General features: G+C 35.5%; 1 protein-coding gene across 3 annotated transcripts in view; it reads left to right on the top strand.

Moving 5' to 3' along the window:
- ETV1 (ETS variant transcription factor 1) overlaps positions 1-11330 on the top strand; it is a 97788-nt gene extending 86458 nt beyond the window's left edge. For all 3 annotated transcript variants that reach the window (XM_030933209.1, XM_030933206.1, XM_030933207.1), the window contains 2 exons: positions 2754-2855; positions 8504-11330. In XM_030933209.1, coding sequence (XP_030789069.1) covers positions 2754-2855; positions 8504-8725 — 324 coding nt within the window. In that variant the 3' untranslated portion in view covers positions 8726-11330. The remainder of the gene's footprint in view (positions 1-2753; positions 2856-8503) is intronic.
- The last annotated feature ends 3582 nt before the right edge of the window (positions 11331-14912 follow it).

The following is a 14912-nucleotide window of genomic DNA, read 5'->3' as shown; positions in this document are numbered from 1 at the left end:
GTAGGGACAGGGTTTCACTATGTTGGCCAGGGTGTTCTTGAACTCCTGACCTCAGGTGATCTGCCCACCTCAGCCTCCCGGAGTGCTAGGATTATAGGTGTGAGCCACAGTGCCTGGCCAGGAAATAATTATTAACATAGTAAGTCATCTATAAGACTCAGTATAAAAGTCTTTTGATGAAGTTGAAGCTTGTTGAGCTGGAAGAGTTACCAGGAAGTCTGATAGCCAGGCCCTGATTGTTGTTTTCAGGTTCAATGTTACATATTCGACCATGATATTTTAAAATAAGTTGAATAATGCTTGAGCTATTACATTGTCTTATGTAATATATTTGACAATAAGAGTGAATGCCATAGTGCTATCATCTTTTTACTCTCTTTGCTAACAACTTAAGTTTTCATTTGAAGGTGTATTATAAGGAAGTCACTGGAAGTTTTCCCACCATTTTTCCCACTCCGTGTTGGAAATTATGCCTTGACTTTGAGTGGTGTTGTGATATGGTGACGATTGGTGGGTCATATGTGAAGGCTGAATGAACTTTCTCAGTTGGTGGTTGGTCTACCTGGCCTGGAATTATTTATGCTATTAATTTAAAACTTTTCTCTTGTCTGCATCTCTTAAGCATATTGCTCTCTCCCATTTACCTCAACTTTACTAGGAATATCACACAAAAACAACTCTAAGAATACATTTTATTGTGTTTAAATGTCCACTAATACCCATGATGCTGAGAGTGAACTGGCATGATAAGCATCAAACTCTGTGGTATTTTTGAAAATCATATTTCTCTCCCTAGAGACCTCCACAACATTGTCTTAAAGTTGTGGCGAGTATTTTATTTTCTAGGTGCATCCTGGTGAGTTTCTAGGAAATAATCATTTATAAATGAATAAGGATTCAGAAATTATTGTTTAAAGAGATACTAATACTTTATTTTCACATCCCCTCCAGGTTTGCATGTTGTTCGGCTGCTATGCCTATTAAAAGTTCACTGATGTCCATAGTTAGGTTTTTGAATGAAATATTCTTTAGAAAATGCTTCCATTTCTTATTGCCTCCCTCTCCAGGCCCCCCACCCCCTTTTCAATTCACTACTGCTCAGAAGATTTACATTAAAATGACGTTTATCTTTGGAAAATTAAGATGTACCTGCCACTGTGATTATCTGCTGGGATATATGATGTTGTCCCTGTTACATCACATCTCTCTACTCTTAAAAAGGCATACTGATGCATGTCATTAAAGTACTTTATGTCTTCACTCAGAAAATAAAAATTACTGAGAGAGAAATAGCTAGAATCGGTATTTCTAAAAGAAAAGAAAAAAAAAACAGCCTTGGACAAAGGTTATTACTAATAAAGCGAAGAGAGACAGAATGATCTCTTTGAAAAAGCATTCTATTTTAGTATATGTGACATAGCAACAACTGGGAATTTTACGGAAATGAAGGCACTCCCTAGCCCTATTAGATAATGTCCTCTTGCGGTTGCCTAGGTTTGCATGGCAGCTGCAGTTTCTGCTCGGACTAATAAAAAGCGGAAATTAATGAGATTTAATCACTTTAGCTGGGGTAGCAAAAGCAAGCTACACTATTCTGTATACTGCTTTGGCTAGCCTGGGATGGTGATGAGGTAGGGATATATATATACATTGAGGAGAGAGGATTTTTTTAAAACTCTATTGAAGAACTCTTAGATACATTGCTCCTCCAAAGCCACATAATAAAAAGCTCTGAGATTTTTTACTAAACAACAGAGTAGACATTCTGCTTTAGAGATTTTTGTTTGCGGACTCATATACATGGTGACCTTTTCCACTTCCTTCTTATATTTAGCATCCAATTACTGTTCTCTAAATGAATGCTTAATTCATCAGTTTAGTATTGCCCATAGTTTTATTCTGCTGCTGCTTTAGGCAATAAAAAGTATTTGCAGTCGGTTTATTAATTTGTATACTGTTTCCTCTGCTACACACATTGTCACTTGTTCACTCTTTCACATAGTATAGAGCAGGGTATCTTTTTTCCTTTGGCTTATCATAACCTCAGTAAAACACCTTTGCAAGGAGATCACTAAGCTACTCTTTATCCATAGTTTTTGTCTGAAAAACCAAGAAGGATAAAACAGATAGTATATCTCAGAATGAAAAACATGCCTTATTTTGGTGAACTGTAACTTGTTCATTCCTGTTGTGAAAACATTTTCTTATTTTCATTTAATTTTGTATCCAAAACAATAGTGACAAATAATTCCATTGTGGTGCTTCAGTAGGATCACTGCACGCCTGGTTTAAAATGTAAACCAGGCCAGACGCAGTGGCTCACGCCTGTATGGGTGGGTGGATCACCTGAGGTCAGGAGTTCGAGACCAGCCTGGCCAACATGGTGAAACCCATCTCTACTAAAATTACAAAAATTAGTCAGGTGTGGTGGGGCCCACCTGTAATCCCAGCTACTCAGAAGGCTGAGGCAGGAGAACTGCTTGAACCCGGGAGGCAGAGGTTGCAGTAAGCCAAGATCGCACCACTGCACTCCCAGTCTGGGTGACAGAGCAAGACTCCATCTCAAAAAAAAAAAAAAAAAAGAAAGCAAACCAGGACACGGGAAATCCAGATTACAATAGCTTTTGCTACTTTGCTTATATCCTTGACTTGGACCTTTTTGTGGGTTTGGAAGTAATTAGTTAATTAATTTTTGTGAAATATGCTGATAAGTTAATACTTAACACTATAATGTAATTCTGTTTTGGCGGCAGGTGGCCCGACGCTGGGGCATTCAGAAAAACAGGCCAGCTATGAACTATGATAAACTTAGCCGTTCACTCCGCTATTACTATGAGAAAGGAATTATGCAAAAGGTGAGCAGCTAATACAGCATTAAAATTCATTGAAATGTTGCACATTAATCTGCACGTCATACTTTAAACGCCACATATCATTGCATTGCTGAAGCAAGGTTTTCACTCGTTTTATCAAATGCTTAGCTCTTGGTTTTGGTATTACAAGCCTTTCTATGTATAAATGCATAGACATTGTAGACAAATGTGTAGCGATATTATATACAAAATAATAGGCTTTCTGGAAGGTCCTGCTTTGCAGCACATGGTTAAAAAAGGTTGTTTTAGTATTAATATCACATCTGTCTTCAGAAGTTTTTATTGTACATTGTCCACAATTATATAATTTTGAAATGCTTTCGTTTGTAGCAATAAAGAATCGTAGAATAAATTTGTACTTTTTTCTTCTTTTGATTCTTAAAACAGACATTTCTTTTTCTCATTTGTAAAAACATTTTTTTTCCTTGCCTCAAATCTTGCCTAGTTTTATCATCTGATAGTTTGACATCCTAAACCATTCATTAAAAAGTAAACATTTGATCTTATTTGGTTGGTGGAAGTTCAATATATTTTATTTCAAATGAGCTTCCCATAATATTTGAAAGTAGTTTTTTGTTTGTTTGTTTGTTTTGAGACAGATTCTAGCTCTGCCGTCTAGGTTAGAGTGCAGTGGCGTGATCTTGATTCACTGCAACCTCTGTCTCCCAGGTTCAAGCAATTCTCCTGCCTCAGCCTCCTGAGTTGCTGGGACTACAGACGCGCACCACCACGCCCAGCTCATTTTTGTCTTTTTAGTAGAGATGGCATTTCGCCATATTGGCCAGGCAGGTCTTGAACTCCTGACCTCAGGTGATCTGCCTGCCTTGGCCTCCAAGGGGCTAGGATTACAAGCATGAGCCAATGCACGTGGCCAAAAGTAACTTTTTAAAAAAGAGTAGAGATAAAACAAGTAAATTACACTTAAAATATAAAATTTTTGAAGAAAGGAATAAATAAATGAATGAAGATAAAACATGGATATTTGTTTTTATTACACTCTTTAGCTTTGCATGTGTACAGAAATCTAATTGCTTTGACTATGAACCAAGTTTATGATTTACCTATTGTGAACGTTATAGTGTTATTTTGTATTGTTTGTTTACTTTAGGGTTTGTAAACATAGTTACATGTTATAGATTGGGCATATTTTTATGTCACCATAGTTATACCGAGAAAAACTAGACCAGTTGCTACATGAAGCTTATTATAGCAGCGAAAAATAGCACTGTTGACTTTCCTCGAACATTGTCTATTAACAAGAGGCTTATTATCTTAATGCTGTAGAATTTGCTGGCTCAGATGTTAGAACTTCCATGATCCTTAAAAGAAAACGCTGACTTCCATTTTCAGTTGCTTCCTGTTTTCTGAATCATGCCTTCAAAATGTGTAACTGTTCGCTACCTGCTCCTCCTGTCTTTCTCATCTCAACCTTGGGGTCATTTCTAATTCCTCCCTTTCTCTTAACTACTTTTTTGTAGTCAGATCCTTCAAATACATTTCATTCCTTTTTTTTCACCACCATCCTCCTAATGCAGGGGCACATCACCTGGGCTGTCACAGATGGTGCTCAGCAGTGTCCCTGGGCAGTATTGCACAGTAGTAACAGATAAGGCAGTCAGGAATTAGGTTTGAATGCTAGCCTCTCACCAGATTCTTGAACAGATTATTTTCCTAGTAAATGGTGATATTCTTACCTCATTAAAGTTGCTGTGATTACTAAATGAAATAATGTACTTGACATACTTTACATTGTAACTGGCACAGTAAGAGTCTCCAATAAAGGGTAGCTTCAGTTCATCTCATCTCCTGAAGTCAGTGTAAGCCAAGTCATATTTGGTGTATTTCTCTTGACCATCAAGTCTCTTATTAAAGGGAGCATTTGCAGAGAACTAAAAATTATTATGAGACCCCTAATTACACCTCAGCTTTTACATGCAGTGGTAGACAGGGTATCTCTAGGCTGTCATGCCTGGTCTTAAATATTCTCAAATGTGTTCAAACTTGTTACTAGTATCACCACTTCCACATTCCTCTTTATTCATCCTTGTACCCCATATCACATTTATGTGTGTTTTCTTTTAATAAATTAATAAAGCAAAATGCTATCAAATAATGGTGGCATAGATACTGAATGATGGATTAAAGTGTTGTTGCTCCTCACGTTTTTCCCCATTAGGCTGTAACTGTCAGAGGAAACTATTTACAACTCATTAATCAGCAAATATAGGAAAGTGCAATGTGATAGACCTTTTGGGGTGTCACTGTATAATGTAAGAAAGGGCAAGCTGTTGGCCGGGCATGGTGGCTCATGCCTGTAATCCCAGCACTTTGAGAGGCTGAGGTAGGCAGATCACAAGGTCAGGAGATCGAGACCATCCTGGCTAACATGGTGAGACCCCGTCTCTACCAAAAAATACAAAAAATTAGCCGGGCATGGTAGCGGGTGCCTGTAGTCCCATACTTGGGAGGCTGAGGCAGGAGAATGGCATGAATCCGGGAAGCAGAGCTTGCAGTGAGCCAAGATCATGCTACTGCACTCCAGCCTGGACAACAGAGCGAAGACTTTGTTTCAAAAAAAAAGAAGAAGGAAGGAAGGAAGGGAGGGAGGGAGGGAGGAAGGGAGGAAGGAAGAGGCAAGCTGTTTAATGGACATGCAATAGTTCAAGTCTACAGAACTTGTAACTAGCATAACAATCAAGGCCCCTTACAATTTTTATGACTATATTTACCCTTCTCATTCACATTCTTCTTACTGTTTCTTGCCACACACCGACTCCCCCAATGTATCACTCACGTTCTTTATTTTTAAAATTACATTTAGTTACTTATTTGAAGAAGGAATCTCGCTATGTTGCCCAGGCTGGCCCTGAACTCCTGGGCTCCAGCAATCCTCTTGCCTCAGCCTCCTGAGCAGCTGGAACTACAGGTTTTCTTCACTGCACCCAGCTAATCACATTCTCACATGTGTACCATTCTGATGTTCAAGTAAATTCTAATAGAGTCATTCAGAGGAAAACTATGCTGTTCTTTTTTAAATAGCAAAAACTATGATGTTGAATTATGTATTTCAACATGTAGGAGAAAATATTTATATGGCCATATTTGTTCATTAACTTCAAACTTTGTGGGCATATGTGATGTATGTGACATAAAAAATTAGAAGATTAGAGAAAAAAATAACTTACATCTAAACATGTTAAAAAAATTGACAACTGGTAATTAATTTTAGTAATTACGGAAGAAGTAAGAAACAATGGAATAGTGTATATTTACCTTACAGACAATGCCTATGTGTACTTCTATTTCAAAATTTGGAAATGCCTAGAAAAATATATACCAATATGTTAGTGGTGATTATATTCTGGATGATATAATTATAGACCCTTTGTTTTAACTTAATTGTAAATTTCTAATTTATCCTTCAGTATCCACATATTACTTCTGAAATTTTATGAGATAAAACATAATTTAAATATCCAGCCATTGAAAGCACAGCTCTAAAGCTATCTCCTTGTTTACTTTTGATTTATCTCCCTGGAAAAATTCCCGTTTTTTCTGTCTGTCTCAGTGTTGCAGTTTGGCTATACTTAATGTACAGCGTTTTCGATGTTAGTATTATAGTATTACTAATAATGGAATACATCATTCCCCTTGGTTGGTTATCATCCCTTGTTCTAGACTCAGTAGCATTTAACATAGTCCAGCAAATGAAGTAGTAGCCCTAAAAATGTTTATTCAAAAGGAATACAGAAGGAAGCAGTGAGGAAAGGCAGAGTCCTTAAGAGATTGTATAAGCTTGATTGCATGTTACACATTTTACTTCATTTGTTACATGATTTCTAAGTATAGCCAATAGCAACCCGTCAAAGAAAGTCCAGTACTTAAAGCAAATGTCTCTTCCTCCACAGCCCCAAACAAAACAAAGCATGTTATAAAACACTCAGAGGTATGCAGGCCATTTATTTTATTTTATTTTTTCTCCAAATACTTTGAACAAATAAAAAATAAAGGAAAACTAGGATTTATTATCTCAGCTTTGTTCCTTATAGTGCCTATTTTTATGTTTATGGTCATTTCATCACTTCACCTTTAAGATCTTAATTTTCTTTGTACGAAGGACTAAAGTAAATAAATGTATGCCAGACTCCTCTGTTTATGCCACAGTTCTCTGTGCTGGAGACTTCCATCCCAACCTCGCAACGGGCTTTCTAAGGCGCCATTCCTGTCTCCATTTCACGGAAAAGGCCACTGAGAAGTAGTCTAAGAAACAGGTCCAAATTCATAAAAACTACTAACTGTTCTTTCTTTCAAACCTAGGAACATTCAGATTGTTTGAATTCTGTAAAGTGGTTCCTCTTACTTAAATTTAGGGCAAAAGAAAAAAAAAAAGTTCTAAATTTGAATTCAGAGCAGCAGTGTTCATTGGCAACTGTTCCTTTTCCCCCAAAGATATAGCGATACTTTATAACCCAGGAACACACTGTTGCCCCACATCAAAAATCAAGTAGCATATGCCTTTGTTGATATACAGGGACATGGAGGTATCGTGTCACCTTCAGCTTTCTAAAATGTCATACCTCTACACACCCATACAAAGTGACTATCAAAGATAATACAAAGAACTGTATTCATCCACCCACTCGCCCTGGGTTTTGAGAGCATCTCAGCATTGTCTATTAACAAGAGGCGTATTCATCTCACTCAGTTGTTTATAATTTTCTAGGAAAGCATTACTCTTCAGAATTTAAGTTTGGGGTATGTCATACTCTGTAAATTATGCTACTTCTTTATTCCAGGCAGTTGTCACATTTTTTTTCTCATTTCCTCCCTAGGCATTGTGTATTTTAAATTCCTTTCACTTTTTTACACCTCTTACTTCAATTTGACACTTTACACACATCCTTAACTCTGTCTAATGCATCTTGCCTTCATTTTTAAAAGTGATGTACCCAGGATACTGTCCTTTTGATCCATCTTTCATTTAAATGAGGCTATGTATCCTTCCTTCCTTTTCTTTCTTTCTTTTTCTTTTTCTTTTCTTTTCTTTTTTTTTCCTTTGTGAAAACACATAGTGCCAAAAAGAAAAAAAGTAAAGAATCAGTTTACTCTGTGAATCAGTGAATTACTACTCTAGTCTTACTGGGAATAAAGCACATTTTTCTTTTAAATTTTGAACCTAGTTTCTGTACCATTTCAGATATGTAATATTAAAAGGGAGATTATACCTTAAAAGTACAGATTTGTAGATACTCCCTTTCAAAATGCAGAAAAAAACTTTCAATATGAAATGCCTGCATAAAATAATGACTTTTTTCAAAACAACAATATAAGTTTACCTCTATATTAAAACAAGCAAATTTCTGTGCTTCCTAGCTATATTTGGAATTAACTATTATTATTCAAGGTCAACATTTTGCATTTCCCTTGACTGAACCATAGTTTATTCCACAAAGTAGAGACTTTTTTTTTTTTTTTTTGTATGTGTATTTGCTATTAGTTGTTTGCTTTTTTTGGGCCCGAGTTACGCATCCTTTCTGGTATATTAAACCACGTTTTTGTTTTTTTCCTTCCCTGTCCTTCCCCATCTGGCGATGGTGAGGATGGGTTTTTCTCTTCCATGTTATCATCAGGTGGCTGGAGAGAGATATGTCTACAAATTTGTGTGTGATCCAGAAGCCCTTTTCTCCATGGCCTTTCCAGATAACCAGCGCCCACTGCTGAAGACAGACATGGAACGTCACATCAATGAGGAGGACACAGTGCCTCTCTCTCACTTTGATGAGAGCATGGCCTACATGCCGGAAGGGGGCTGCTGCAACCCCCATCCCTACAACGAAGGCTACGTGTATTAACACAAGTGACAGTCAAGCAGGGCGTTTTTGCGCTTTTCCTTTTTTCTGCAAGATACAGAGAATCGCAGAATCTTTGTTTTATTTCTGTTGTTTGTATTTTATTTTTAAATAATAATACACAAAAAGGGGCTTTTCCTGTTGCATTATTCTATGGTCTGCCATGGACTGTGCACTTTATTTGAGGGTGGGTGGGAGTAATCTAAACATTTATTCTGTGTAACAGGAAGCTAATGGGTGAATGGGGAGAGGGATTTGGGGATTACTTTTTACTTAGGCTTGGGATGGGGTCCTACAAGTTTTGAGTATGATGAAACTATATCATGTCTATTTGATTTCATAACAACATAAGATAATGTTTATTTTCTCTGGGTGTCTATGGTACAGTTAATTTCACGTTGTGTAAATATCCACTTGGAGACTATTTGCCTTGGGCATTTTCCCCTATCATTTATGAGTCTCTGCAGGTGTACAAAAAAACCCCAATCTACTGTAAATGGCAGTTTAATTGTTAGAAATGACTGTTTTTTGCACCTCTTGTAAAAAGGTATTTAGCAATTGCATTTGCTGTTTGTTGTTTTGTTTTGCTTTATATATGACTTGCAGAGGATAACCACAAAATGGGTAATTCTCTCTGAATTTGAATAATCACCATGACTGTAAATGAGGGGCACAATTTTGGACTCTGGCTCCAAACTGAGTCATAGGCCAGTAGCATTATGTGTATCTGGTGCCACCTTGCTGTTTAGATACAAATCATACTGTCTTAAATATTTTGAAGCCCATTTCAGTTAAATAATGACATGTCATGGTCCTTTGGAACCTTCATTTAAATGTTAAATCTGGAATCAAAATGGAGCAAAAAAATCTGTCTCCTTTTCACTTTCTTCAGTACATAAATACATTATTTAATCAATAAGAATTAACTGTACTAAATCACATATTATGCTGTTCTATTCACAGCAAGCACTCTTTAAGAAAAATATCCAATACACTAAATAGATACTATAGTAATTTTTAGACATGGTACCCATTGATATGCATTTAAACCTTTTACTGCTGTGTTATGTTGATAACATATATAAATATTAGATAATGCTAATGCTTCTGCTGCTGTCTTTTCTGTAATATTCTCTTTCATGCTGAATTTACTATGACCATTTATGAGCAGTGCAGTTAACTACAGATAGCATTTCAGGACAAAATAGATGACTCAAACCATTTATTGCTTAAAAAATAGCTTATGCCATGCTATGCTATAAGCAGCTTTTATGCACATTGACAAATGAAAAGTAAGCTTCAGCTTGCTAAGGGAAACTGTGGAACCTTTTGTAACTTTTGGTGATATGGAAAATTATTTACAAACTGTCAAAGAATATGAGGAAGTTGCTGTATGACATAGTGCTGGCACTGATAGTATCCATCATCTCTTTTTGGACACTTCTGTAAATGTGATTGGATTGTTTGAAAGAAGATTTAAAGATTTAAAGTTTCAAAGTTTTTTGTTTTGTTTTTGTTTTGCATTTGGAGAAAATACTGAAAGCAGGGTATGTTGTTTCATTCACCTTGAAAAAAACATGAGTCAATGGAGATATAGGATCTCTGAATAGCTTGCTAAAATATTCAAGCAAGGGACATGAATTTTGTTCCATCTATCAATAATATCCCAGAAGAACAACTTTTTTTAAAGAGTCTATAGCAAAATGCAAAAAAAAAAAAAAAAAGTTCTAAACACAAAGTCAAAATAAACCTATTATAAAAGCATTTCATGATGAGCATGGAAAAGATTGTTTAAAGATGATCCCCCCAGCTCTCCATTTTCCAAAACTACACAGATCACAGCTCATTTCTCTAAATGGAGCAGTTATCGAGCAACCCAAACACCAAAATTGCTACTCTTCACATTTAATCCTACAAAAAAATACTCCAATTTCAAAATACGTATGTAACCTGCGATTTCAGTGATTGTTGTTCATATACATCATGTATTATTTTGGCCCATTATGGGCCTAAAAAAGAAAACTATGCCTTAAAAATCAGAACCTTTTCCTCCCACTATGCTTATGTGGCCATCTACAGCACTTAGAATAAAAACAGATGTTAAAATATTCAGTGAAAGTTTTATTGGAAAGAGAATTGAGATATATAATTGAGATTTGGTGAAATTGAAGGAGAAAATGTAAGTGAGTCTTTAAAATATATTCTGAATGAAAACTGTATTGAAGATTCATTTTTGTTCTTTTGTTTTTTTCCTTTTCCCTTTGCTCCTTTTTCTTCTTTTTAATAGTCTAGTTTTAGTCAGTCAGTGAGGAAGAATTGGGCCATGCGTTATCACAAGAGATCAATGGCAGAAATGGTATTAAGTATATAATATTTAAGGACAAACTATATGTTTTGCTATTTAAGGTAGTGACTCACTGAACTAAATACATAATTGACCAACATTAAGTGTATTTCCAATACAGAAGGGTTGAAAATATTACATTATAAACTCTTTTGGAAAATGTATCTAAAATTTTTTAAGTTCTGTTTTTATTCCACTTTTTGGTTGTGTTTTTATGTTTTTATTTTCAGGTAGATTAATAAATCTGGCAGCTGATTTCTGCAAGATTCTTGTGTTTTGAATTTCTCTTTGAATTGGCTACTCAAACATAGAAATCATTCATTAATGATGTAATGTCTTCTCTCAGCTTTTATCTTCACTGCTGTTTGCTGTCTCTTGATGATGACCTGCTAATACCCAATAGATTAATTGCAACAAACACTTTTATATCTTAAATAACTAAGGAAAAATAATTTTTCTTAAGTCCATGAAAAATGCTTCAAAATAAAAATCCACAAGGCTGACAGTGCAGAACATTTTTCTCAAATCACAGAAGGATCTTGGAGGTTTAGTTTCCTGTAGATGCTGTAACCAATCACCAAAACTTCAGTCATTTACACAAATTTATCTTATAGTTCTGGAGGGAGAAGTTCAAACGAAGCCTTAAGAGAGTAAAACCAAGATGTCCTTGGGTCTGGTTCCTTCCGGAGGCTCCAAGGGAGATTCTTCCAGCTTTCACTTCTAAAGTCTGCTGGCATTCCTTGGCTCCTGGCTACATCACTTCAATCTCTGCTTCCATGGTCACATACTCTTCTGCTATACTCAAATTTCCTTCCTGCCTCTTATAAGGACACTTGTGATTGCATTTAGGGGATGCTCAGATAACCCAGGACAATCTCCCCATCTCAAAATCCTTAACTTAATCATGTGTGCCAAGTCCCTTTGGCTAGATAATTATTCACAGGTCCCAGGGATTAGGACATGGATATAAGGGGTGAGGGCAGGGCTGTTATTCAGAACACCACATGGAGGAAGACTGTGTAGCAAAAATTCTAATTCATTTACTCAGGAACAATAGAGTTCTGCTGAGGGAGCTAGGATTTGAAAGTACCAGAGTTCGTTTTTATTTACCACTGAGATATTTTCTCCTTATTTTGCATAAATAATTTGGAAAGTTTGCTATATTAAAGTTCATCTATTCCACTAAAATGTCTGGTAATCACATCAAGCTTTCAGATTATTCAAATCCTTCCCCAGCCTCCAGGAAAATACTGTCATGAGAGAGAAAAACAGAAGGTATGATAATAACAGTAACAAGAGTGAAATCAGTGGTCTAATCCAGATTTTATTTTTTAATACATTTCTTTTGGTGAGTTACTAATAGTAATATGAGTTACTATGTGATCTTATCATTTGCTAGTTGATTATTACTTATTAGGTAAGAGCAATGTGTAAAATATGTCCATTATTCAAAAGAACAATTGTAAAAATGAGTCAACTTGTCTTTACATAACCAGGAAAGAAATATATTGCCAGAAGTTACAGAATTTTGCCAGATCATAGGGATTTCTAAAATGAGCCACTTTGTCTATCATGCAACCTTTTCAGAGCTTATAATGAGAAAACATTACAGAGGAGAAGGTCATTTGGATGTTTATTACTTGGAATCTTAGAAAACAAAAGCTAAAATTTAAAAATAAGAAGTGAGTAAGCTGTTTTCCAGTTGCTTTTTGGTATGGAGAAGAGAGGAAATAGAGTTACAAAAAAAATACAAATTGGGTAAAAGTGATGGTGGAAAAAATATAAAGAAGGCAAATGTATGTATTAAGCAATTCTACTAAGAATTGCAAAAACCAACTTTCAAAAAGATGGTAATAGTTGGACATGATAGTAGAAAATTTCACCCAGTTTATTCAGAGCTCAACTAGTACTTTTAGGACTTCTTTTTTAATACATGAGACTCACTTGGACATACTTAAAAAAAAAAAACAGTTTGTGGAAAGAATAGTTTAAGAGGAGAATTTGATTAGACTAGTGGATATCTTTACAGAAATATTAATGATTTTAGACTTTTCAATTAAAAGTGTATATACTGTAGCTATTATTTATGGATTCATATGTAAGGTAGGGCCTTTTTTGCATATAGACTCCAATAGTCTTATTTACTTTCATTCTAAAATTATATTTATGCTTCTATGGGGATGAACATTTTTAATTCATTTGGTTGTATTAAAATTATACTTATGGTTTGAGAAAACATGCTATGAAAATCGTGATTATAGCAAATTAAATATGCTCAAAATTTAAATCTAAAATAAAAGCCCAGAAACTGAAAATATTGGACTGTCGTGATCACTCTGAAAGGTAGCACATCTAAAACTGATAAATGTCATCTAAATTTTTGACTGCCTTCTAATCATCTTGTCGTTTTTAATAGTTTATGACTATGGCACTCAAGTAATGTCTTTGCACTACTTTTCCATATATTATTCTCTTTTTAGATAATTTAGATACCAGGACACCTGATAAATCCTTTTTCAGTTCTATGTTCTAATATCTTTAAATACCTTGTTTCACATAAATCATTCATAAATATATCATGGAGAAATTTGGGGAAGGGAACTAACTAAATTATTTCAGTGACTCCCACGTGCCAGGCAGCATAGATATGTGACTTATGTTACTGCCTCCAAATTGCTTGGTTTTGTCTGATGAGAAACTGAAGTCAATGGCAAAACCAGAATGTCTTTGTGTCAAGATGTCGTAGTCACAGGCAAATCATGAACTCTATCTTTTTTGTGGAACTTGGACCTAGCTACTTTTCTGATTTAATTTCTAATGACAAAAATATCTATAATAATAACACATTCTGCTGAAACATGGTGTTAATTTTTTTTTATCATTTTTGAATAGTCCTTGTAGAAAAATCTAAAAAGAAATCAAGCACTATGTAAACAACAACAACAATAAACTGAGTTTGTTTTAAGTGTCTTTAAGCATTTAGAAACCAAACTGATTGAAGTACCTCTTTATTTCTTTCTATTGGAGATTGGTACAGCTTAATGAAGAAACAGAAATACTAATCAAACTCTTCAGAAAGTTATATACACTATCCCCATAATTTACATAATTAGACAGGACTTCTGAAAGTAATAGAATTTTCAGAAAACTTTTAAAGCATGGAAGATTCAAATCAAATGATTCAGAAAAAGCCAAAAAATGGTTTTTAAAATAGAAAGTAAGACTAGAGGCGGGGCACTGTGGCTCACCCCTGTAATCCCAGCACTTTGGGAGGCCGAGGCAGGCAGATCACGAGGTCAGGAGATCAAGACCTTCTTGGCTAACACGGTGAGATCCCATCTCTACTAAAAATACAAAAAATTAGCTGGACATAGTGGCGGGCACCTGTAGTCCCAGCTACTCAGGAGGCTGAGGCAGGAGAATGGCGTGAACCTGGGAGGCAGAGCTTTCAGTGAGCTGAGATGGTGCCACTGCACTCCAGCCTGGGTGACAGGGTGAGACTCTGTCTCAAAAAAAAAAAAAGAAAAGAAAAGAAAGAAAGACTAGAAACATAAATTAATGTATGAAAGAATATTAATTGTTTTAAATGATATATTTCTGCAAAGGGGACTATGGCATTCTTGTACACATTTAGGTAACATTAAAACTATTTGTCTTATAGAAACTTTAATGTGGGAATTTAATTGGCAAGGTTGGTGGAAGAAAAAAATTAAGATTACACATGTGACATTACTTTTTTTATTTTTATTTTTCTGTGAGACAGGATCTCGCTCCACCACCCAGGCTAGAGTTTCATGCGAACACGGCTCACTGCAGCCTTGACCTCCTCCCAGGCTCAAGTGATCC

The sequence above is a fragment of the Rhinopithecus roxellana genome, chromosome 6 (genome assembly GCF_007565055.1).
Source record: "Rhinopithecus roxellana isolate Shanxi Qingling chromosome 6, ASM756505v1, whole genome shotgun sequence".
NCBI classification, from domain to species: domain Eukaryota; kingdom Metazoa; phylum Chordata; class Mammalia; order Primates; family Cercopithecidae; genus Rhinopithecus; species Rhinopithecus roxellana.
Note: the sequence above shows the minus strand (reverse complement) of the source record. Positions and strands in the feature narration are given on the sequence as shown.